At 38.0% G+C, this 21,879-nt stretch overlaps 7 protein-coding genes, 1 long non-coding RNA gene and 1 pseudogene across 9 annotated transcripts; 3 read left to right on the forward strand and 6 right to left on the reverse strand.

Moving 5' to 3' along the window:
* Window positions 1–117: 117 nt before the first annotated feature.
* LOC9325688 (transcription repressor OFP4) lies at window positions 118–2,011 on the reverse strand. Its single transcript, XM_002892319.2, has one exon. The coding sequence runs from the start codon at window positions 1,996–1,998 to the stop codon at window positions 1,078–1,080; it is 921 nt and encodes a 306-aa protein (XP_002892365.1). The 5' UTR covers window positions 1,999–2,011; the 3' UTR covers window positions 118–1,077.
* Window positions 2,012–2,894: 883 nt separating this feature from the next.
* LOC9328428 (transcription repressor OFP17) lies at window positions 2,895–3,788 on the forward strand. The gene is made up of 2 exons (XM_002889578.2): window positions 2,895–3,220; window positions 3,317–3,788. Exons 1-2 carry the CDS (start codon window positions 3,019–3,021, stop codon window positions 3,628–3,630), a joined length of 516 nt encoding a protein of 171 aa, XP_002889624.1. The 5' UTR covers window positions 2,895–3,018; the 3' UTR covers window positions 3,631–3,788.
* A 77-nt stretch (window positions 3,789–3,865) lies between these two features.
* LOC110225056 (4-substituted benzoates-glutamate ligase GH3.12-like) lies at window positions 3,866–5,138 on the reverse strand. The gene is made up of 3 exons (XM_021013712.1): window positions 4,674–5,138; window positions 4,461–4,564; window positions 3,866–4,259 (listed from the first exon to the last, which is right to left on the reverse strand). The coding sequence occupies exons 1-3, from the start codon at window positions 4,958–4,960 to the stop codon at window positions 3,955–3,957; spliced, it is 696 nt and encodes a 231-aa protein (XP_020869371.1). The 5' UTR covers window positions 4,961–5,138; the 3' UTR covers window positions 3,866–3,954.
* Window positions 5,139–5,598: 460 nt separating this feature from the next.
* Window positions 5,599–6,590, forward strand: LOC9325689 (putative protein TPRXL). The gene has a single exon (XM_021014479.1). It carries the CDS (start codon window positions 5,927–5,929, stop codon window positions 6,446–6,448), a length of 522 nt encoding a protein of 173 aa, XP_020870138.1. The 5' UTR covers window positions 5,599–5,926; the 3' UTR covers window positions 6,449–6,590.
* Window positions 6,591–6,923: 333 nt separating this feature from the next.
* LOC9325690 (protein TIC110, chloroplastic) lies at window positions 6,924–9,027 on the reverse strand. Of its 2 annotated transcripts, XR_002329066.1 has the most exons (6): window positions 8,108–9,027; window positions 7,929–7,997; window positions 7,735–7,833; window positions 7,532–7,605; window positions 7,183–7,247; window positions 6,924–7,105 (listed from the first exon to the last, which is right to left on the reverse strand). XR_002329066.1 is itself a non-coding variant. In XM_021010815.1 (4 exons), exons 1-4 carry the CDS (start codon window positions 8,117–8,119, stop codon window positions 7,534–7,536), a joined length of 252 nt encoding a protein of 83 aa, XP_020866474.1. In that variant the 5' UTR covers window positions 8,120–9,026; the 3' UTR covers window positions 7,297–7,533. The 2 variants fall into 2 exon arrangements, 1 of the variants encoding a protein (XP_020866474.1); XM_021010815.1 differs by lacking the exons at window positions 6,924–7,105; window positions 7,183–7,247 and having other exon boundaries at window positions 7,297–7,605; window positions 8,108–9,026.
* Window positions 9,028–10,389: 1,362 nt separating this feature from the next.
* LOC110224989 lies at window positions 10,390–11,435 on the reverse strand (annotated as a pseudogene).
* A 491-nt stretch (window positions 11,436–11,926) lies between these two features.
* On the reverse strand, window positions 11,927–14,117 carry LOC9328430. Its single transcript, XR_002329135.1, has 5 exons — window positions 14,042–14,117; window positions 13,683–13,938; window positions 13,389–13,596; window positions 13,158–13,294; window positions 11,927–12,424 (listed from the first exon to the last, which is right to left on the reverse strand). It is a non-coding gene; the product is annotated as an uncharacterized LOC9328430 (long non-coding RNA).
* A 220-nt stretch (window positions 14,118–14,337) lies between these two features.
* LOC9328431 (protein TIC110, chloroplastic) lies at window positions 14,338–19,706 on the reverse strand. Its single transcript, XM_021011010.1, has 15 exons — window positions 19,073–19,706; window positions 18,931–18,990; window positions 18,712–18,835; window positions 18,542–18,610; window positions 18,341–18,439; window positions 18,144–18,210; window positions 17,950–18,014; window positions 17,778–17,872; window positions 17,183–17,310; window positions 17,009–17,109; window positions 16,653–16,869; window positions 16,175–16,329; window positions 15,907–16,032; window positions 14,826–15,797; window positions 14,338–14,729 (listed from the first exon to the last, which is right to left on the reverse strand). The coding sequence occupies exons 1-15, from the start codon at window positions 19,585–19,587 to the stop codon at window positions 14,481–14,483; spliced, it is 3,042 nt and encodes a 1,013-aa protein (XP_020866669.1). The 5' UTR covers window positions 19,588–19,706; the 3' UTR covers window positions 14,338–14,480.
* Window positions 19,707–19,841: 135 nt separating this feature from the next.
* On the forward strand, window positions 19,842–21,686 carry LOC9328432 (U2 small nuclear ribonucleoprotein B'' 2). The gene is given in 6 exon segments (XM_002889580.2): window positions 19,842–20,021; window positions 20,403–20,590; window positions 20,829–20,922; window positions 21,025–21,104; window positions 21,231–21,449; window positions 21,451–21,686. Coding segments are annotated over 6 exon segments (705 nt in total). The 5' UTR covers window positions 19,842–19,948; the 3' UTR covers window positions 21,502–21,686.
* Window positions 21,687–21,879: the final 193 nt, after the last annotated feature.

The raw sequence follows: 21,879 nt of genomic DNA on the forward strand, positions 1-21,879 counted from the left end.
TTTATGATTATGATTGTGGGAGTCCGAGCCACATATGCCACTATTTGAAAAAAATTAATCTGGCGTGCCACCTTATAATCTGAGTGCCACCATAAATGTGATATCCCCAAATTACCCTTAATGAAATTAGGGTGAATTGGTACGGAATAGTGGCTGATCAATTCCCAAGAAATGTCTGTCCATACCGTACTAAGTACTAACAGTATAAATGGATGGTAGAGGTAAGGAGATGGGCATTGGGAAACAGCAGCAAAACAGTGGTCCTCATCTTCTTCTTCATCACAACAACAAAGAGTCTTTAGGTTCTTAAAACTCTCTCTCTGCTTTTCCTCTTTAATCATATACTCTTCTGTGTCAGTGTTTCTTTCTCTCTCTAGCGATTTATGTTCTTCAGGCTCCATTTTCATGTTTCCTGCTTCATTATTCATTAGGACTGGAACCCATTTCTACTCCGTACTTGATGGGTTTCTGACTTGTCTCCGTGTGGCTTCTTGTCACTACACTTTTGGCCTTTTGTTGACTCTTTTTTTCTTTTCTTGGGCTATTGTGTGATTTGACCTTTTCGCTCTTGTAACCTAAGTCGTTACTATGACTAAACTCGATCAAATCCTAATCCAAAGTTTAATCTTACTACAAATCTACAATTATTGCTGAGCCTTTGATTTATTTCGATCCTCAAGCTATTGTTAATCGCTTAACTGAAAATGAAGAAACGCATCATTTACCTACATCAAAATTAAAAGACTTCTTCTGATTATCACTACATGAAACTAGAATAGAAAACTCTTCGAACTTGTATAAATATTTTCTATATTGTTTCGAAATATATCACATAAATGTTTAGGGTTTTGTAGCTATGATTTGGATATCTCACGCCAGAAAAGTATGGTTTTTATAATGCTCAATTGCTGAATAAGTATGTTTTATTATCTCCACAAATCATAACCAAATACAAAACAAAGCGAGTGCTCCATCTGTCTTTATCACGTTAGACAGACAAAACACAAAACTGGTCTTGCAAAGAAAATCTCCACAGCTACATCAAACTCTTTAAAAGAAGTACAATTTACCAGAGATTTAAAGCTTTTGATCATAGTTTATAACTTCAAGCCAGACTTGAACGAAAACCTTGATGATAAGATTATGATACTCCTTGGCATTCAAGGTAAGGTAACATGCTAGAAGATCCTCCATGTCTTTAGAGGTTCTGATGTTGCTCTCTGCTATCATCTCCACCATTGATTCTCTGAAATCCTTCTTTGGATCAAGAGAACTCTTGATTACTGCAAAACTGTCAAGAACTTGTTTGTTCTGTGATCTCGATTTGCTTCTACGAGGTGAGACTTGAATTCTAGGAGAACTCACTCTGAGTTTTATCCTTGTAGATTTATCTGATGATCTTCTTCCACCGGAAACTAATGTTTTCTGATGTTTCTTCTGGATTCTACATGCATCTTCCTCTTCTTCATCTTCTTTCTCTTTATTGACCTTCACAGATAGATGATGAGTTATAAGTGTTTCCTTGGTTCGGTTACTTGCAGGACATGCTTTCTCCGTTGAATCAAACTTATTGATCTCTTTGAACATTTTCTTCTTGAAATCTCTGTTATTCATGTCGATGATGACATCATCTTCAGAGAAAGAATCTTGGTTTCGATGAAATTTGATCTTCTTTTTGTTAAAACCTGCAGACACAGAAGAAGTGGAAGGAGGAGAAGGCTTGTAAACAGTCTTTCTTTTGCTCTGTATCTTGTGAGGAGAGTTTCTTGGTGAAATTTGAAGGATCTTAGATTCAAAGGAAGTGTGTGACCTATTGGAGAAGTAAGAGGTTGAAGAGTGAGGAAGAGACTTTGACTCAGAGGAAGGTTTTCTCTTCTTGGTAGTGTTTAAGGAGTAAGAAGGAAGAGGATGTTTATTTCTAGGCCTGGTCATGTTTTTGAGCTTGTGGAACCAGCGACTTGGGATCATAGCTGACAATCTGAACTTATAATTCCTCATCTCTGTTTCAAAAAATAAGTGATCTTCTCATAGAAAAGAGAAAAAAATCTGTAGAGGCAGAGTTTCTATGTGACAGATAAAAGAGAGAAAGTGACGAATTGGGATGTAAAGGGACTATAGAGTCACTAGACAGAACAAAAATGGGATCCACTTCGTAGAATGTCTTTGTTCGTACCAAACACATTTCGGTTGCTCTCCCTAACCGAATTAACCAAGTTAAACCAAATCAAATTGAAATAAAATATCCTATCTAAACGGGTGTAATCGAAATAATCGAGTTGTACGTAGATGGATAAATCAAATGCATGGTTATTAAAAAGAGGTTGAGAATTTAAAAGTTTTATCATAGTTGAAAATTTAGCAACAAATTAAAGTGTCCTCAAAATTTGTGAGTACGTAGTAAGGTCGATTGGGGTATTAATTAGACTAAATAGAATATTTCTGGTAAGTTGCCTCCAAAACATGATCCGGCGAACGTGACAAAGGGTTTCAACAAAAGAGGTTAAACAAGATTTCAGGTTCATGTCCAATCTCTTAATTTAGCCACAATCATAGTATATAACAATAATGGTGTAGAAGAAACTGTAGAGAATAATAAAAGACATACTTGCATGAAACTCGGCGTGTAATAGTTCGTCTCCTTTTCACCAATTAGCTTGTGGTCTCCCTACCTCTCACGTGTGTGTTTGGCCCAAGTTTTTAATTTTTTTTTTGGGTCAACGACTCATATTTGATGTTAGGGCTCGACAAAAGAGTGGGGACAGTCACAGCGCTAACGATTAGATCCAGTTTAAAGGTTTTAAGTTCCCAGTAAACACCGATATAAACCTACCAAATTAAAGCTTAAAATTAAATTAGCCAAAAACATGACAAATTAAGGCTAAACAAAGTTCATGGGACTCCACCATCACGACTTAGCTTCAAAGGCAAAGACGTGAAGCCCACGTAACACGAACCACCCTCCCAAAACTGACATTGTACCACAACAACAAAAATAAATCAGAGTTGGAACGATTGAGAATGAGACTGAAGGCAAGTTTGATTAGCTTGAAATCAAAGCTTTCAAAATCATGCAACAGACTCATCTCCTTCTTCCATGCTCGTTTTCACAATGTCAATACGACCACACAATCTTCTTCTTCTAGTTTGTTGTCTCGTCTCTGTTTTCTCAATACTGATAAGGAGCAGAGGATGAGCCAGATAAGACCCAGAAGTTCACCGTGTAACAGCAATTTCTTTAATTTGAAACTAACTATATATATTTTCGATTTTGTAGACCTTTGATCTAAATTTTAATGAATCTACAATGCCAATGCAGCTAGTCTGATCGATGATTCCAAGCTTCTGCATTCAAGAAAGATGTTTCCTTTGGCTGTGACGCAAAGGAACAAGAAAGCGAGGACGAGTCAAAGACATATGCTGAAGGAAGACGGTGTGAAAGAGGCTTGCACAAACTTCGAGAACTACATGATCCATATGATCGTTGAAGATGGGAAATTAGATGACTTGATGGACATGGAAGAGCTTCTCTATTATTGGAAGAATCTTAATAGTCCTATCTTCATTGATCTTGTGACTAGATTCTATGGAGAGCTCTGCACTGACCTGTTTCCAAGCGACAATGACGGTTAAAGATTATTGAAATGGGTTTTATATATTATGTTAACACAGAGTATCTTTCTCTGTGTTCTGTTGTTTTTGTAAGTATTGCAACTTCAAGTGACAGGAACTTGATTTCACTACAAGTAATCACTGAAAGAAAAGAGAATAAGAAAAATATTTAATGGATGGCACATTTCACATACACAACTGCAATGTCTTGTTCAAGTTTGTTTCCCCAAACTATTATTTCAAATCATACATAATAAAAAGCCCTCGAAGCTGAGGAGCTCTACAAAGGCGAAAAGTCAGAAAGGTGGGGGTTTGTCGCCGAAGAACTGTGCGAAAACCTTATCTTCAAGAATGGCTAAGGCATGGACAGATATCATGCATAATGGGGGTTTTGTATTGAATTAAAGAAGAACCCTCAGAGATGAAATAGTTCATAAGAGAATCAAATGTTCCTGGTTGCACCACTCTTATCTCTAGAGCTCCAATTAAACCATCCTTGCACCGAAATTTCCGGTATAGAAAATTGAATGCTTCTTCCACGGTATAGCAACACTCCATCAATAACTTTTCACCGAGCTCAAGGATTGTATTTTTGTTTTCCGCTTTGAGTTCCCAGTAAAGAACGTAATGGCCTGGAACAGTAGAGATATCTGCATACCATGTAAAATCTGTCAACATCAAATCTGAATTAGATTCAAGAACCATCCTTGCATTTGTCACTAGTACAAACAATGATTCTATATATCGAATTTGAACTGTGACTTAACGATGACACTAATAGAAAACACTAAACATGTCCCCACTAGACTACATGTCCTCGTAAAAAGGAAGAAGAAGGTTTAATTATGTACCTGCATATAACGAAAGAGTGTAGATTCCTATGGAATATATGATGTTCTCCAAGTACTTCATGTTGAAAGGCATTAACTTCTGTTTCCTTCCTGAAGTTCCAGAACTAGCTACACCCACAAGTAGTCAACAAACACCGTTAATAAACTAGTTGATCCATTATCATATGATCAAACAGATTTCAAGAACTGAAGGGGAAAAAAAACTTATAATACCTAAAGGTGAATCTAGTAATGGGATGGGCAGATATGATATTTGAAGGCTCTCCATGCTCAATATAAGGCTCAACATCTTTATATGTTACAATTGGAACATTCTTCTTGAAAAGCTCTTTAGTAGACATCCCATGGAGGAATCTCTGGAGGTATTCCGTGTCTGCGCTATGTGCAAGTATCTCTTCTAATAAACCGTCTTGTACTTGCTTCACATTCGATGTTAAATCCTCCAAAACATTCTTCATCTCGTCCAAATTACTCTCTTTTAGATCGGAGCTTAGACTCATCTTTTGGTAATTTCGATCTTTAAGTCACCGGGATTAATCAATATATATAATTGCACATTTGGTTTCTGCGTGTATAGCAAGGAAACTATACAATTGATCACTACAGCTGGATACCGATAGGTGACAGAAAAGTCTTCATTTTTTTGTCTCAATCAATTTACGTGGTGGCTGGTTGTGGTGGGTGGGACTAGTGATACAGTAATTAAAACAATTATATAAACAAGTTTTTATATATTTTTAATAGATACTATATGATTGCCCGACGTCATGCATGGATATGAAAAATTAACGAAATTAGTATTGTGATCTTCTTACTAATTATGTTATTTCTAAAATTATTTTTGTAACTTTGTTACAGAATGAAATATTAATACAATCTAGTATTATAATTAAAATGTTACAAAGATATTTTCTGATACCAATTTGCTAATATTATAGTAGAGCGATTCCAAAAAATCGTCCACAAAACAGAGCAGAAGGTTCAGTTCAATTCTGAAGAGAAATCGATTTACATGTGCAACAAAAGATCAAGCTTGCATATACAACATAGACCATAGTCCTCTCTTTTCCAGCCTCTGAGATATAGGGATAGGATCGTCCAAGTGTCTTGGAATTACATTGACTTATATCAATTCTGTATTATAATAAAGGGACCTATAATTGGATCAAATGATCTCGAACAGGATAATACTCTCAGTGGCTTCCAAGAAGCAGAGCCCAGAAGAAGCATCACACCTCGAGATTCAACAATATTTTATCAAATTGCCTCTTACTCATTCAAAACTATATAATAAAATAAGATCACAAACAATTCAGAAATTTTGAATCTGAATCTAAATCTTCTTAATTCACCCAATAAAGTAAGAAAAAAAAAGAAGAAGAAGTCGAGTCTCTTTCTTTTGATCATAGTTCTTTTATAGTTGAGCAAACCCGGAAACAAAAGTCACTTCCTCACAAAAGTGTCCAATGCCTCAACTGGATCGTTCTAGGGTTTCCACGACCAAACTGATCCTCTCTGTGGTCGTCGACGGCGACTACTACGGTGGATCATCGGCCGCCGTTCCCTTCAAATGGGAATCTCAGCCCGGAACTCCAAGACGACTTAGCAAACGATCCTCCTCTTCCGGTTTCGATTCTGATTCAGATTTCAATTCTCCGGTTTCAGCTCCACTAACACCTCCTCCTTCTTACTTCTACGCTTATCCTTCCTCTACTAAACCTGCAAACCCTAAAACCAACACTCTCTTTGGTTCCTTGCTTCCCAAGAATCGTAGTGTTCCTTCGTCTCCAGCTTCTTCTTCGTCATCCTCGTCTTCGGTTCCATCTTCTCCATTGAGGACATCTGATTTAAGCAGGAGGAACAGAAGAAAAAGATCAATGTGGTTTGAATCTGCTTCGAGTTTAGACTACGGATCGAATCATTATAATAATGCTAAATCTTCTGGATGTTACGCTTCCATTGTCAAGGTGTTGCTCAGATCATGTTAACTTAAATGATTCTGCTTTTTATTCTTCTAATTTGTTATTAATTTTCACTTTTTTGTAATCTCGGAAAACAATGTCATATCATCATCTCCATGAATCAATTGATTGGATCATATGCTTCTATCAAACTCTTATCTTCGATTTATACGTGCTTTTGTATAATGAATGAGACATTTCGCCAAAAAGAACAGGACATACTATAATGAGATCAGATCTATTATACATGTTCAGTAATCAGTATTGCTCTACTTTTGTGCAGTCATGTGAGACCACAATAGAATTAACTTTCACTTATGTTCAAATCATTTCATTATAAAAATTTCTCAATCATTGAATTAATTGTTATTCTATCTTTTAGGCTCATTATACGGAAACACCCGTCACGTGATACCACATGTGCACATTCTGATATAGAGTTGGACAAGCCTACAGCTGAAGTCATAAATAATTGGTACAAGAAATAAAAAAGTTGAATGTGTAAACCAAACTAATTCACATGGATTATGATTATTCTATACGACTTTTCTATGCATGATTCAGTAAGCAATATGTTAAAATGATTTACGCTGCTAGTGTGCGGGATTTTAGTATGCTGAGTGCCGATGAAATGTTCTCTACGACTACTCTTCTCGTATGCTCTCTAAACAGGTCTTCAGCAAGCTGTGAGGGAGAAGAAACTGTCAGAATAAGTACAACCAGAGGTAGCAGGAATTCAATGCCACAAAGAAATAGAGTACCTCATCAGAAAGCTTGAATGATAGTTGTGCTTTTTTAAGGTCCACTAGGTTTTCTACGTTAATAGCTGTAAGAACATGTTTAGAGACATAACCATGTAAGTTTCCATGCATTAAGTTGATGAAAAAAAGCTAAGCATTGTCTATTATCAATGTTAAATGATAAGAATTCATTACATCACTACAGTCCCATGTGAAGCAACAATTAAGGTTGCTGAGAAACGAATATTACAAAACCCAATGGACAAAGAAGTGCCACAATAATTGATATAACCAACTCAAGCAGACTTCCTCAGTTCTACAAATGTAACATTACTTCCCATCTCAAAATGTAAAACATAAACAACATTACCTCTACCAACTAATTTTAATTTTTAACCGTTGGGCATACAGCTGCTTTGCATTTTCACGAATAGCAATCTCAACCTAGAAATGAGGTCAAGACATTAGCACAGAACTTGAGATTACCAAGTAGGAGTAAGCTGCCAATATGCAACTTCCCATAGAACAACTATTGCGAAAAATCACAAGTATGAAGGACTTAGAAATGCCTACCTGGGCATCTGTGACCTTCAATACTCGCTTCCAAGGCAAAAGGAAGGATGAAGCATCTCCAAACACAAGAGCTGAAACATATACAAGCCTCATAAATGCCTGCACTGGAAGCATACAACTTGTGATCACGCTTATGCTCTCTTTCTGAACAATCCAACGATAAAATTAACGAATACTAGGGGCTGGCGACTCACCCGACGCTGTTCTGCATCACCTTCACGTTCCCCAGTCTCAAGCCTTTGCCTAAAAATCCTGCGGCCAATCTAAACAACACCAAGGAATCAGTGATTCTGCAATCAAGATCCACTCAACTACACCGGAGCCCTAGGCCGTAACCAGTAGCTAAAACAACAGCTGAAGTGGCTAGCCTCACCGGCGGCGTCATTTTCTCCACAATCCAGTGAGCTCCTTCTTATTCCCATGGATACCGAGATTCTTCGCTGATAATTGGTCGGAGGAAGCAGCTGAGCTACGAGGGAACGAAAGTCGATAACGACGGCGAGTAAGAAGGTAGCAAGTGAGAAAGAAGAGGAGAAGGTGAAATTGGAGCGTTAATGGCGGTGACGAGTGAAGGATTCATGGTTCCCTCTGCTGAGAAGGATCCGAGCAGTCGTACGAATAGAAGTAGGCAAGGGAAGAAGAAGATAGAACATGTTTTAGTATTGTAGAAAGAGCTATAAGCCGACATTTACTATCGAACATTCAAACTTTAGTGTTAATATTTTTTTTATCACACATAGATAAAAAACATACTTGTCACATTATTGATCATTTCAAACATACTATACGGTTACTATGTCCGATCTCCATAACTTACAAAAAAATAAAACGACTTGAAAAATAAGCATAAGTAACCCAACATTTGCCGCTACAAGTAGAACAAATGTCTTCGCGCGCTTTCGGATCTGTGGCGCTCCATTAACAGATTCTATGTATATGGTTTTAGCCTTCAAGCTTCGTTCGTCTATGGTGTTTTATTCAGGAGAATTAGGGGTTTTACATCTTTAAATTGGGGTTAAATGTCATGGGTTAAGAGGTAAACGTCAGAACCGGTTCAATTTAAGATAAACAGAGGATTGATTTGGTCTGATAAACTAATGGTAAAGCATGGTTAAACTTTCAATTCGGTTTAGGCTACCAAACCACTTAAATTAAAGGGTAAATTGCATGTTATGGCAGTTGACCAAGTTTTAATTTCAAGTTTTGGCAAAGTGAGAATGGGCTTTCAAGTTTTGACATTTTGGCCAAAATCTGACCATTTTACCCCTACCGATGTACTGTTCACTGTACGGTTCAGTTAAGCGTACGGTTCAGTTAAGCGGTTCACTGTACGGTTCAGTTAAGCGGTTCAGTTACGTACACTGTTCCGGTTACGCAATATATTTCGTTCTTAATTGATTTGTGCGGGAGTACAGTGACAAGTTGGGATTAATAACATTAAAACACAATGAGACATCAGTATTTAATGCCCAAAAAGTTTAGACATGACTCATGTCACAATTAATGCAAAAGTCATCATTACTTTTTCTAATATTAGTTTATATGTGTGAATAGTTGTAAGAGACAAACATGATCCATCAAACAAACAAATTTTTCTGAACGAATGTGATTCTTCATCGGTTTGATCTTCTTGATTTACAAAGTTTGGAGCCAAGACAAGCATTGAACGTGTAAGTAATGAAATTGGTTAAGAAGTTTTTTGTTTTAACACACTAGGGTCTTGATTGTGTGCTAAGATCAACATTGTTTTTATATAAAACCCCAGAATATTTTTATTTCCACTTTTTTTAGTTGAAATTGCTAAATGAGGATAGATTTATGTTTATAAGTGTGTAGTTGGGAATTCTTTTTGTTTTTTGTAGATATAATCATGCTTTCATTTGTATTTAATGGGGTTCTGCTGAATTTATGATGCAGGTTGGTAATGGATATTCCCGTATTTACTATGGTGGGTGAGTGGAAATGCAAAGAAGAAGAATGGAAATTTGAACCATGGGAAGGCTGGTTTGGTCGTTGTGTACGTGTTAGGCAAAACATGACGTACACGGCATTTGTACGTACATTATGCGAGGTTTTCAGTTTGAAGTGCACCGAATGCAATCCAATAATTAGTTACTGGATGCCGGGAAAGATGTCAGTGATGATAGAAAGTAAACGCCCTCCTGTATACATTGACAATCAAATGAACCTGGATACATTCTTTTTGATTCGTGGTGGGGATCCTAGTGTCACCTTGTTTGTCTCTTTCATTACAACCGTCAAGGCACTCGGGAATACTGTCCCTAGGACCGATGGTGACGATGCTGAAAGTGACCGTGTGTGTGGGAGTGTATATATGTACGTAAATATCTAAATAATTTGTATATTTACGTTTCAAATATTTTTTGACCATAAAAACAAAACATTCAAATCATGTATGAACAACACATGAAAAAAATACAGTCATACAAATAACTGACATAATAACTTAATTTTGATGTCAAAAAATTAAATTAATGTTGTACCATGTACGCTCCAATAAATATTTTTGTGTACGTACATAGTATAAGACTTATGTGATTTAGGCATTTTTAGGATATAACTGTTTGGAGAGGTCGTACACGTGTACGTGTATCTCAATATTATCGTGTACGTCTACGGGTTTAGTTTAAAATCTTATCTATTCTCAACAAATATATATCGTATAACATAACGCTTACTAAAAAAAAATCAAAATAACAATTAAATAGAAATAACAACATCAAAAAAAAAATATCATATATATCGTACTAAATACATAACATTTGGTTAACTCGCCGTATGCACCATCGTAGATACCAAACATTACAAAAATTCCTAAAAAGACCATAATTCTCTTCAACAGAACCACATATAATTTTACTGTAATATACCAAGTACTTGATCCTCTTGTGTTGATAGGTTCTCATCTAAACAACACCAATGCGAACATTTTTTTTTATTCATAGTAGGGATCTAAGTGTAAACATTTTTGTGTCATTTTGTCCAATCCGATAAGCAAAGTGTGAATATAATGTACATGATGTGGGACTTTGTTGATGAAACTAACCTTGGGTTAGAGATGAAAACACAACAAAAACCATATTTGAGGTACCAAATGTAGATGAAAACAATGAGGAAGAAGAAGTCGAGGACGATAAAGAGGATGAACAGTAAGAGATTGGGGATGACGAAGAGGGCGTTGAAGATGACGATTAAAAACGATAGTAAAGGTAGTAGCAAAGATTACATTACAATAGATGGACTGAATTTTTGTTGAGAAATATGGGATATGACATGTCAGAGATGTTGGTGACACTCTACTTACCGTGGAGCTAATATGAAAATTCAGTTAATTAAAAGAATCGTGTACATATACTAATTAATGTGTACGACATTGAAAAATCATCGATAATTTTGGAGAGAATTATGACATTCAAACATTGTGAGTCATAACCAAAAGGGAAGACATCATTTTTGGAAGAATTCGATGATTTAGTCAATGTCCGACTTGATGAAACAGAAGTATAAATTAGTATGACATGAGAGACATTGTAAGTTGTAAGTATGTTTAGAAACACTTATTTTTTTGCAAATAACAATGTCTTCATCTCCAGTAGAACTATCGTAGAATATTAGTTTATTATTATATCAATAAATATTTCTCAACAATTTTAACTCATCAACAAAGATATACGTACATTATTATACATGTACGTACATAATATTTTTAAAGTATGAGAAACAACTATACATTGACCATATATATTTTTTTAATTATTATATATGCATAGATTTTATGGGAAAACCCCAAAAATATCTCATCTAAACGAAATAACCAAAAATTTCTAATGTACAAACTCAATAAATAATTGTGTATGCAGCTTTTACAATAAAACATAATCTAACATATTTACATGTCCACATGTACGTACACTGTAAATTATAAATATGTACACATAAGAAATTTAGTGAAGGGTATAATTGTAGTTTTGCAATCGTCTTCAACCTCTGTAACCCTAATTTTGCAGTCACTTGTTAACAGTTATCTCAGAAATTTTAATTTTTTTAGATTTACGTTTTGAATGCTTAATACATCTAAATATTATACATCTAGCATATTCGAACGGATTTCTACTTCTCTCTCGAATCTTTCCGTCTCTCTCTCGTTCTTCTTCTTCGTTTTCTTCGACAATTTTTTTTTTTTTTCAAAACCAAACCGCAAAACCAATCAAAAGTAACTAAACCGCAAAGAAACTGTGCCGTTTGGTTCACTCGTTAGGGGCATTTTCGTCCTAAAAAGCCTTAACTGCCAAAACGTGAAAACCAAATCTCACTTTGCCAAACTGTGAGAGTAAATGTTTTTTTCAACATAAACGTGAAAATTTCTTTAAATTTTAAACCATTTATCAACCAGATAGGTTTGTAAAATGGTTTATCCTATTCCTTCTAGGATCTTCTTCGTGAAAACCCGCTGGTTTCGTAGAGTTTTCGCCTGAACACGAGGCCCTCGCGTTGACCGCCTCGTGCATCGGCCATGGCTCATGTATGGCGCGCGCATCATAGATCTCGCCTTGCCTCCATGTCTTGTTGGCCTCTTCTTCGAGGCTCGGTGCGCTATGCGCCATTGCGCGCCGTTAGCGCGCTTTTTAAAATCAAGCTCGTCGGGTTCATAAGAATGCCAGAGCGGAAACTGCTTGAAAACCAAAAGCACACCCAGTGGAAAAAGATGACATGTGGGTCAAAATTGGAGACTAATCTCAATTGCTCCTCAGAGTCAAAGAATTAATCTACATACTCTCCTCTAATCCACATACTCTCCTCCTTTTAATGAAAAGACGAAACTACCCCTTTACTAGGTATACGTGGTACAACTGGTATCCTAGTTGTACTACCTCCTAGTTGTACCATCTCCTAGTTGTACCCTCCTAGTTGTACCAGACCTTAGTTGTACTACCTCCTAGTTGTACCACCTCCTAGTTGTACCAGACCTTAGTTGTACCAGAGCTTAGTTGTACCTCCTCCTAGTTGTACCACCTAGTTGTACCAGCTACTAGTTGTACCCGAATATTCCCTAGTTGTACCAGTTACAACCCGTATAAAAGGATTCGAACCCTGGGGGGGCGCGCGTGCGCATGGAGCTCGCAACCACTGAACTATTGTGTTTTTCGTTGAACACTTACCGATTTAATTGTATTTAACCTTTATCACCCGAAATCAACCCTCATTAAAGGTAATTTTGTCTTTTTACCATTGAGGAGTATTTGAGACAAAATTTGGAGCTTGAGGAGCCCCTGAGAATTTGTTCCGTCAAAATTAGGCAAACAAAACTACAAGTGAGAAAGGGAAATAAACTAGTTTGGGTAAGAGCTAAGAGCTTGTTATAGTTAGACAATGACCAAACTTTGCTAGGGATGCTTAATTACCTCCAGTTTATGTTTTTGAGTAGAGAGATGCGTGATGAAATCTTGAAAGCCTCTGCCAGGAATATCATCATCGCAAACACCGCAAACCCAGGATTGACCTGTTGTAGTGCACTTAATTTCGTCAAGTGGCGATGTATCTGTGAAACAAAAAAAAAAAAAAGAAATAGTAGGAGTTCAGCAACAGAATTCATTCAACAAGACAGTGAGAGATGAGGAGAAAGAAACACACACCTGCCAGGAGAAAGTTTTCCCAGAGGTCCTTTGCATCATCTTCCGGATGAGAATAGGCGAGTGGAAAGGGGGAAATAGTGTTGTATCCTCTCCTACTTAGAGTCAAGAATGACAGCGGCCTCTGGTGGACGGGATATGACCATCAGATTACCTGGAGGTGGAAAATCGTAACGAGACCACAAGGCAAGCCTTGCCACGTCTTTGGTACCTGTTTAAGAAACAACTAAAGACTTAAGAATCTCCAATCATCCCTCATTACTCTAAGAAGGGAATAAGGATGGAGAAGATACTAACCGTAGGGGGCGTTATAAAGAGAGATTCCCGAGGAAAGGAGCGCTTCAAGGGCGCGTTCAGGGACACCATCTAGTATGCCAACGGCAGTGATGGTGATAGGACCATTGTAGCCGAACTGCCTCAACTTCCGTTCAATAATCTGACCCACACGACGAGCATTATAGCCATCGGGAAGCGGACACATCTTCATGTCCCAATAGACCAATATAGCAGCCTCAGCTGCCTCAGTTGTAGTAGGAGGCTCCATCATTTAAGACTTGAAACCATTTAAGAAAAAAAAAAAATCAAAAACTTGCTCTTCAATCTAGAACGGGAATCAAACATCAGATAAGCATTCGGAAAAAGAGATTAGGGTTTACCTCAGAGATTAGCAGAGTTGGTTGGATCTTGACCTCGATATCGATTAGGGTTTCGAAATCCTTGCGTTGATAATGGGCTTCGCTTTGATGGGCCTACAGTTTGTATATAAACCGGCCTTTCCCGTGCACTACTGTATCTTTTTTTCTTCTTGTTTTCTTTTTCTGAAAAATGTAAAACCAAAAAGCCGATTTCTACAAATTGTAGGCCCATCAAAGCGAAGCCCATGTCTAGAACCATTATTGAACAAGGTGACGTGTCCGCATTTGATTGGGTGAGTTTTGCATACCACTTCAAATTATTCCAATCTGATCAAGTTTATTATGGTTCTTTCTTCTGATACAAAATTTTCACAGGCTTTGGTCAAATTTCAAATTCAAAAAACATTTTTCCTCCCTCGACCGTAAAAAAAATACAAACTCAAGTCATTTCTCCAAAGATTTAAAAGACGAAATTGCCCTCTTCTGCAGCAGAGGATAATGCTCCATCTTCCATTTCACGGAGGGCAGTTGCAGTTGAATCATCTATTCCCAACAGATATTGTAGCCTCGATACTTTTTCGGGTGCGGGTTTGGGATCACTCTTTGAATAAATAGCATATAGATCGGATAATTCCTCCGAGACCTCCCATGACATCGGCTCTGCCGGCACAGCTTTGTCACATGCAAGTAAATCATTCAGGGAGGAGACCTGTAACCATAGAAGAAGCATATACAAGTTATACCCAGAAGCTGATATATCAAGGTTTTATGTCAAGATAGGAGAGGAAAGAGAAGATTTGCATACCACTCCTTTAGAGTTTCTCTGCCTGAGTAATGCCACGGCTTGGACCAGCGAATTCGATAATCTACTCTGAGCGAGATCATGGACAACTCTTTTGGCTTTTTCCACATCAATGCTGAGATCGGATGGGATTGTCTGGTAGACTTCGATTTCATCGAATTCACCAGTTCCTGATGAGAAGATGTCATTCACTGTCTTCTTGAATAATTTCTCTCTCAGACTCACAGCGATCATGCTGTCCAGGCTGACGTTTGCCTCTTTGAGCTCCCGGATCTGCTTTATGTTCAGTCTTCCCTGGTTAACAGCAGTTTCTATCGCGTTTGCCATTTTTGTGGTGGTTATATTCTTGATAACCTTCTCGGCTTGTGGCTGAGGCAAACCAACTTGTTTTTGCAACTCGTCTAGTTGCTCTACTCTAGCTTTTGTCAATTGCCCATCAGCTAAAATCACTTCAGCTTGTTGCCTAAAAGCCTGCTCAGCTAAACCTACGTGAATGTTGACTATTTCTTTCGAACTCAATCCGAGAATCCCACCAAGCTGATTCAGAAGCAAGTACTCTGAATCGTCTCTCTTTGTTGTGATCTGGGCGCCAAAAGGGATTCTTGTTACCTCTCCAGTTACACAGTAGAGCAAGTATGTTTTGTAAAGATCTATTCTGTCCCTGTCGGGAAGGTCATCTTTGAGAGTTATTTCAGTCTGGCCAGGCTTTCCCATTTTCTCAGCGAGTTCCTTGTTGGGTCTTGTCTTTCTGAGCGATTCAAGGGATCCCCATTCCTCATCTTCACCATCTTCTTCTTTCTCTTCAACAGGGTCCTCCTCAGGTGCCTTATCAGAAGATTCTCCCTTAATGTCAGCCACCATTTCAGTCACAACTAACGTGTTGAAAGCAATCATCTTCTTGAGCTCCTTTGCTGACTCAGTACGGTTCTCTGCTGCTCTTGCTCGTCTGATATAGTTTGTGAAAACCCTACGGACCTGCATCAATGAAGGGATTTGATTTTCATGTCTTGCTATGAGAAGTCGGAAAAAAATTAACAAATACTAATACCAAGCATGGAGAAAGTAAATAGTAAATTATACTCACAGCTTTGCTAGCAATAGACATGGCAGTCTCTCTGGATAACCGAAGACCATGTGCAGCCTTTCTTACTGATTTGCGAGTTTCAGCATCATAGCCATCCACTCCAGAAGAGATTGCATCCCTGACAACCTGGAAAAGATTAAACAAAAAGCTAAATAGAGGTAACCCTTTTGGTAACAAGATGCGAAGACAGAGGGAAATTGCGGTGCCAAGACCCAAGACCATGAAAAACCCTAGGATAAAGGGACAAGGGAGGTGATAACTGGATTACCTTTTCAAATATAGTTCCACAGATTTCTGCATGAGCTGTCTCAACAGTTTGCTGGGGAATACACAGCATAACTCTTAACCTTAATAAAGCAGCAACATTGTCATCGCTCAGCTCTCCATCAGTAACACACTGTTGAAGCTTCTGCCGATAGATTTCTGAAGAAGAGAAGGAGCTTGTCAGATGATTGAGAAAAAAAGACCAAAAATAGATATTCACACTGTAAAATATCAGCATGTAACCCTGTGAAAACGCCAGACTTGTTGGAAGTCTGTTAAGAACCAAATCTACAACACTAAAAGCTAGCTTGCAAGGATAAGGAACCAGCAGGTTTACAAGCCAGCAACTAAATTGATAAGATTTTAGTTAACCCATGGACACATCTTATATTTGGGCGATTATGTGGCAATTCAAACTGTATACCTCATGCATAACTTAAAAACATGAGGTTTCATTGGTGAACAGAAGGTTCCCCATATACCTTCATGGATTGCGCCTGCCTTCTGTGCATCAAAGTGCAGCTCTTCGCAGAGCTTTTGAAGGTATTTTGCTTTACTGTCTTGTGCTTCAAGATCACCACTAGAGACAGCGTTAGCAAGTCTTTTACGGTAAGCCTTGGACGTAACATCAATACTAATAGCTTCAGCTTCTCGTTTTCCCAGTCCGAGTATGTTTCTAAGTTGGCTCATTGCCACGAGCTACCATACAGCAGAAAGACAATTAGAAATGAAAAATATCAAGGGACTGATACAGGACACAGCATCTGAAAACACCTGCTCTCAAAAGAACTCGCAACCAAGCTTTAGTATAAAATATCTTATACAAAACTGAGTTTACCTTATTTTCTTCTAAGCGCCCACCAGCTAAAGCATCGGTAACATATGCTCTATAAAGGAGCTTTAAATCATCCATTCTCCTCTCAAAATCAGACTCATCACCTAAGCCACATAGATCCAAGGTTGAGAGCCAATAATTATTATTCAGAAAAGAGAAGTTCAAAACCATCTTCACCTATCAAAGAAATAGGGCCAACCCCGCGTGCAAATTGATCTGCCTCTGAATGACTTTTCAAGGAAACCAGCAGGTTATTAAACTCCAGTACTTTTTCAAGCTCTTCCACGACAGATGCCAAACTCTTCCTGGGAAAAATCAGGTTATTAAAATGACATACATTGTAAACTACTAAAAACTAGACATACTAGATGATCCAATTTGTTTCCACTATTCATTATCACAAGATACAAAAACGCCTATAAAATTAAAATCTCATGACTTCACTTCACAGCCTAAAACTATTTAAAAAATACTTATACCATAGAACATTTCACAAAAGCAAACGAGGATCATATGACCGATCAGTTTTTGCAATAACCAAAACTCAAAACTAAAGCCAAAACTTCAATCTCTTTTTCAACCCGACCAAACTCAATGTTCAAGCAAAGGAATACGTATACCCACCCAAGACTACAGTAGAAGTCACAACTAATTGGTACAAGACATGAAAAAAGTTGAATGTGTAAAAATTAAACTAATTCACATGGTTTACGATTATTCTCTACGATTTTTCTATGCATGGTTCTGTAAACAAAATGTTAAAATGATTTACACTGCTCGTGTGCGGGATTTTAGTATGCTGAGTGCCGATGAAATGTTCTCTACGACTACCTTTCTCGTATGCTCTCTAAACAGGTCTTCAGCAAGCTGTGAGGGAGAAGAAACTGTCAGAAGAAGTACAACCAGAGGTAGCAGGAATTCAATGCCACAAAGAAATAGAGTACCTCATCAGAAAGCTTGAATGATAGTTGTGCTTTTCTAAGGTCCACAAGGTTTTCTACGTTAATAGCTGTAAGAACATGTTTAGAGACATAACCATAATCAATATAATCGATATAACAAAGTCAAGCAAACTTAAACCGTTTTACAAATGTAACATTACTTCCCATCTCAAAATGTAAAACATAAACAACATTACCTCTACCAACTAATTTTAACCGTTCGGCATACAGCTGCTTTGCATTTTCACGAATAGCAATCTCAACCTAGAAATGAGGTCAAGACATTAGCACAGAACTTCAGATTACAAAGAAGGAGTAAGTTGCCGATATGCAACTTCCCATAAAACAACTATTTGCCAAAAGTCAGAAGTATGAAAAAATTAGAAATGCCTACCTGAGCATCTGTGACCTTCAATACTCGCTTCCAAGGCAAAAGGAAGGATGAAGCATCTCCAAACACAAGAGCTGAAACATATACAAGCCTCATAAATGCCTGCACTGGAAGCATACAACTTGTGATCACGCTTCTGGTCTCTTTCTGAACAATCCGACACTAAAATTAACGAATAGTAGGGAGTAGGGACTGGCGACTCACCCGACGCTGTTCTGCATCACCTTCACGTTCCCCAGTCTCTAGCCTTTGCCTAAAAATCCTGCGGCCAATCTAAACAAAACCAAGGAATTGGTTATTCTGCAATCAAGATCCAATCAACTACAAAAAGGCTAACAGCTAATTCAATTGAAGACAAAGAATCTAGAAATCACCTCCATGTGCATGGCAGCTGCATCAGGCTCGTCTATCCCTAAAGCATTTTTGAACTTGATTATCTTCGCCACTTCATCCCCTTTAAGAGATTGTCCTTCAGTTGGAAGCACGGAAGTTACATACCTAAATGAAGATTAAGATGCAAAGATTACTAAAGAAATTCCCCACACTAAGAGAAAAGAGGAAGACAAGTTTTTCAGGTTTCAAACTTGACTCACCGGCAATAGATATCACAAATCTCAGCCTGGAATGCTTCGTCTCCTTTGTTGACACCATACCTGCAACATATAAGAAGGATCGTTTAAGCACACTTTTGTGTATAAATCCCAGAAACAAATGACAATTCAAGCAACCACTAACCTATCAGCAATCTTTTCTACATCATCTTTCGTGACAGAGGCAGGATCTTCGAAGTCGGCAACATAATTATGCAAACTGATAGCAGCCACCTCCGGTACAGCAGAGTTCAACGCATACACGACAGCTCCACCAGCGGCTCCAGCAACAGCAGCCCCACCAAAGGCAATATTCCTGGAGCCGGCTAAACGAAGCCCAAGACCGTAACCAGTAGCTAAAGACGCCGCTAAAACAACAGCTGAAGTGGCTAGCCTCACCGGCGGCGTCATTTTCTCAACAATCGGTTGCAATCCAGTGAGCTCCTTCTTATCTCCATGGATACCGGGATTCTTCGCCTGCGATAGTTGGTCGGAGGAAGCAGCTGAGCTGCGAGGGAACGAAACTCGATAACGACGGCGAGTCAGACACTCAGACTTGGAGAAACGGTGAGGTAAAGAAGGTAGGAAGTGAGAAAGAAGAGGAGACCGAGGAGAAGGTGAAATTGGAGCGTTAATGGCGGTGACGAGTGAGGGATTCATGGTTCCCTCTACTGAGAAAGATCCGAGCAGTCGTAGAAAGAAGAAGCTCGTAGTAGGGTTTAACGAAAAACAGTAGACAAGGGAAGAAGAAGATAGGAATGCGAACGAAGAAAGGGGAAAGAGATAGGGCCAAACAAAACACCCCCTTTCGAACTACGTGCTGTTTTCGTTTGTTAATAATAAATATTTTAAAACTACGTGCTGTTTAGTTATTGGTAAACGGTAAGATGTTTACATTAAAAAAAAAAAAAACAAATTAGACGGCGTGTGTAAATTGGAAACGCCACGATTTTCTTCTCTGCTCGCTAATTTTTCTCAGGGCAGTGTCGTCGTCGTCGTCTTCGCCGAGCTCAGTTGAAAGATGTTAACGGCTGATATACCACCAAATCAGTCAATCTACATAAAAAATATCAATGAGAAGATCAAGAAAGAAGGTAATGAATACTTACGAACTCCATATAATTGGCATCGGTGATTTTCTGAGAGAGTTTTTTGGTATTTCTTCTGGTGACTTGAGATTCTGCAATGCTCTGATGAGGGTTTAAAGTTGCTCGATTTGATTAGATGCATTTAGAGTTATCTTTCTATGTTTTAGGGATTTTAGAATTTCTGTTTAATCTTTAGAGACCTGAACTAGATACTCTAACATACGTGCTTTGTTTAAGTAATTAAGTAGGAAAGGCGATTGCTTTTGAAATTTGTTTAGATTGTTTGATTCAATTCAATGACCTGAACCTCTTTAGCTGCTTTTGTTTCTCTAAGAGTAATGCTGTTCAAGCAGGTCATTGTTTAATGTTTCCACTTGTTTTTTTCAGAGCTGAAGAGATCTCTTTACTGTTTGTTCTCTCATTTTGGAAGGATACTTGATGTGGTTGCGTTAAAGACTCCTAAGCTCCGGGGACAAGCATGGGTTGTGTTTACTCAAGTCACCGCTGCTAGTAACGCTGTCCTTCAGATGCAAAACTTTCCATTCTATGATACCTTTTCCTCTCTTATGTTCCAGGTTTATCCAACCCGCTTATCTTGTTATGTGAGACTATAAGCTTAGAAAGTTGTAGAGATTTACTTGGAGAGGTAGTTGTGTTTGCTTGGTGATACTTGTTGTTATATAAAATTGAAGGAAGTACAACAACATTAGATGTTGAGGGTGTATGATTAAACTAGTGATTGCTAAGTAAAAGACTTGAGAAATTACACAATATTATTCAAGTCATGGTGATATGTGATCTGCTTGGGTGCAGCGGATACAATATGCAAAATCAAAGTCAGATTATGTTACTAAAGCCCAAGGGACTTTTGTACCGAAAGAAAAGAAGATGAAGCAAGAAGACAAAGGTTTTAACTTTCGTGTCCATCACAAGTTCAAATCTTTTCAGCCCATTTCATCTGTGTTTTACTTTCCATCTCATGTTTAACAAAACTGCACATCACTTTCAGTTGAAAGGAAGCGACATGCTGAAGAAACTCAACAACCAAGCATGCCTAATGGCGCAACTACTCAGAACGGAATGCCTGTGGTAATTTATATTTCACGCATCATTCCAATAATACAACCTTATCTTCTGACAGACGTCATTGTCGCAACTTAGTCTGGAAATTCTTGTTTGCGCATTATTCCAATACCCGTCTCTGCAATTTTGCAGCCTCCTTTCCAGCCGAGTGGGCAAGACACGATGCCACCAAACAACATACTCTTCATTCATAATCTTCCCATTGAGATGACGAGCATGATGCTTCAGCTGCTATTTGAGCAATACACAGGATTCAAGGAGATAAGAATGATCGAAGCAAAACCCGGAATTGCGTTTGTGGAATATGAAGACGATGTTCAGTCTTCCATGGCCATGCAAGCTCTTCAGGGTTTTCAAGATCACTCCACAGAATCCAATGGTCGTCTCTTTTGCCAAGAAGTGAAAACCAGAGTTTTGTTATGCGGATGAATGGTAATGATATACTAATCTGTAGCTGTTTAAAAAGCAAACGGTCTTATTTTATTTGGTTCAATTTCGATTAGTGGTGTGAATGACCTAGAAGCTTTAGACCAGAATGTGATGAAATCGAAGAATTTAGTGATTGGTTGGAGAAAATCTCATTTTAAAGGCCTTTTTATTATTAGGACTTCAAGGGGGATTAAAACCACGAATTTAGAATGAGAAGATTATGGATTATTTACATCAACCAGCCAAAAAATAGTCGGAGTCAATAAATAGAAGCAAACAAATAGGCTTCATCTCTCTCTCTTTTTCTCTCACTTCCCTTTTTGTCTTTGACCTTGTAACAAAACTTAGAAAC

This window comes from Arabidopsis lyrata (assembly GCF_000004255.2).
Source record: "Arabidopsis lyrata subsp. lyrata unplaced genomic scaffold ARALYscaffold_1, whole genome shotgun sequence".
NCBI classification, from domain to species: domain Eukaryota; kingdom Viridiplantae; phylum Streptophyta; class Magnoliopsida; order Brassicales; family Brassicaceae; genus Arabidopsis; species Arabidopsis lyrata.

Coding starts and splice junctions, on each gene's coding strand:
- LOC110225056 (XM_021013712.1), bottom strand. CDS start 4,960: ATGAGTCTAAGCTCCGATCTAAAAGAGAGTAATTTGGACGAGATGAAG. Junction 4,565..4,673: donor ATTACTAGATTCACCTTTAG/GTATTATAAGTT, acceptor GGGTGTAGCTAG/TTCTGGAACTTCAGGAAGGA. Junction 4,260..4,460: donor CACTCTTTCGTTATATGCAG/GTACATAATTAA, acceptor CATGGTATGCAG/ATATCTCTACTGTTCCAGGC.
- LOC9325689 (XM_021014479.1), top strand. CDS start 5,927: ATGCCTCAACTGGATCGTTCTAGGGTTTCCACGACCAAACTGATCCTC.
- LOC9325690 (XM_021010815.1), bottom strand. Junction 7,834..7,928: donor GTGATGCAGAACAGCGTCGG/GTGAGTCGCCAG, acceptor CTTCCAGTGCAG/GCATTTATGAGGCTTGTATA. Junction 7,606..7,734: donor TGAAGGTCACAGATGCCCAG/GTAGGCATTTCT, acceptor CCTCATTTCTAG/GTTGAGATTGCTATTCGTGA.
- LOC9328431 (XM_021011010.1), bottom strand. CDS start 19,587: ATGAATCCCTCACTCGTCACCGCCATTAACGCTCCAATTTCACCTTCT. Junction 18,611..18,711: donor CAGCTGCCATGCACATGGAG/GTGATTTCTAGA, acceptor GGTTTTGTTTAG/ATTGGCCGCAGGATTTTTAG. Junction 17,873..17,949: donor CATTCAAGCTTTCTGATGAG/GTACTCTATTTC, acceptor TCTCCCTCACAG/CTTGCTGAAGACCTGTTTAG.
- LOC9325688 (XM_002892319.2), bottom strand. CDS start 1,998: ATGAGGAATTATAAGTTCAGATTGTCAGCTATGATCCCAAGTCGCTGG.
- LOC9328428 (XM_002889578.2), top strand. CDS start 3,019: ATGAGACTGAAGGCAAGTTTGATTAGCTTGAAATCAAAGCTTTCAAAA. Junction 3,221..3,316: donor AAGACCCAGAAGTTCACCGT/GTAACAGCAATT, acceptor ATGCCAATGCAG/CTAGTCTGATCGATGATTCC.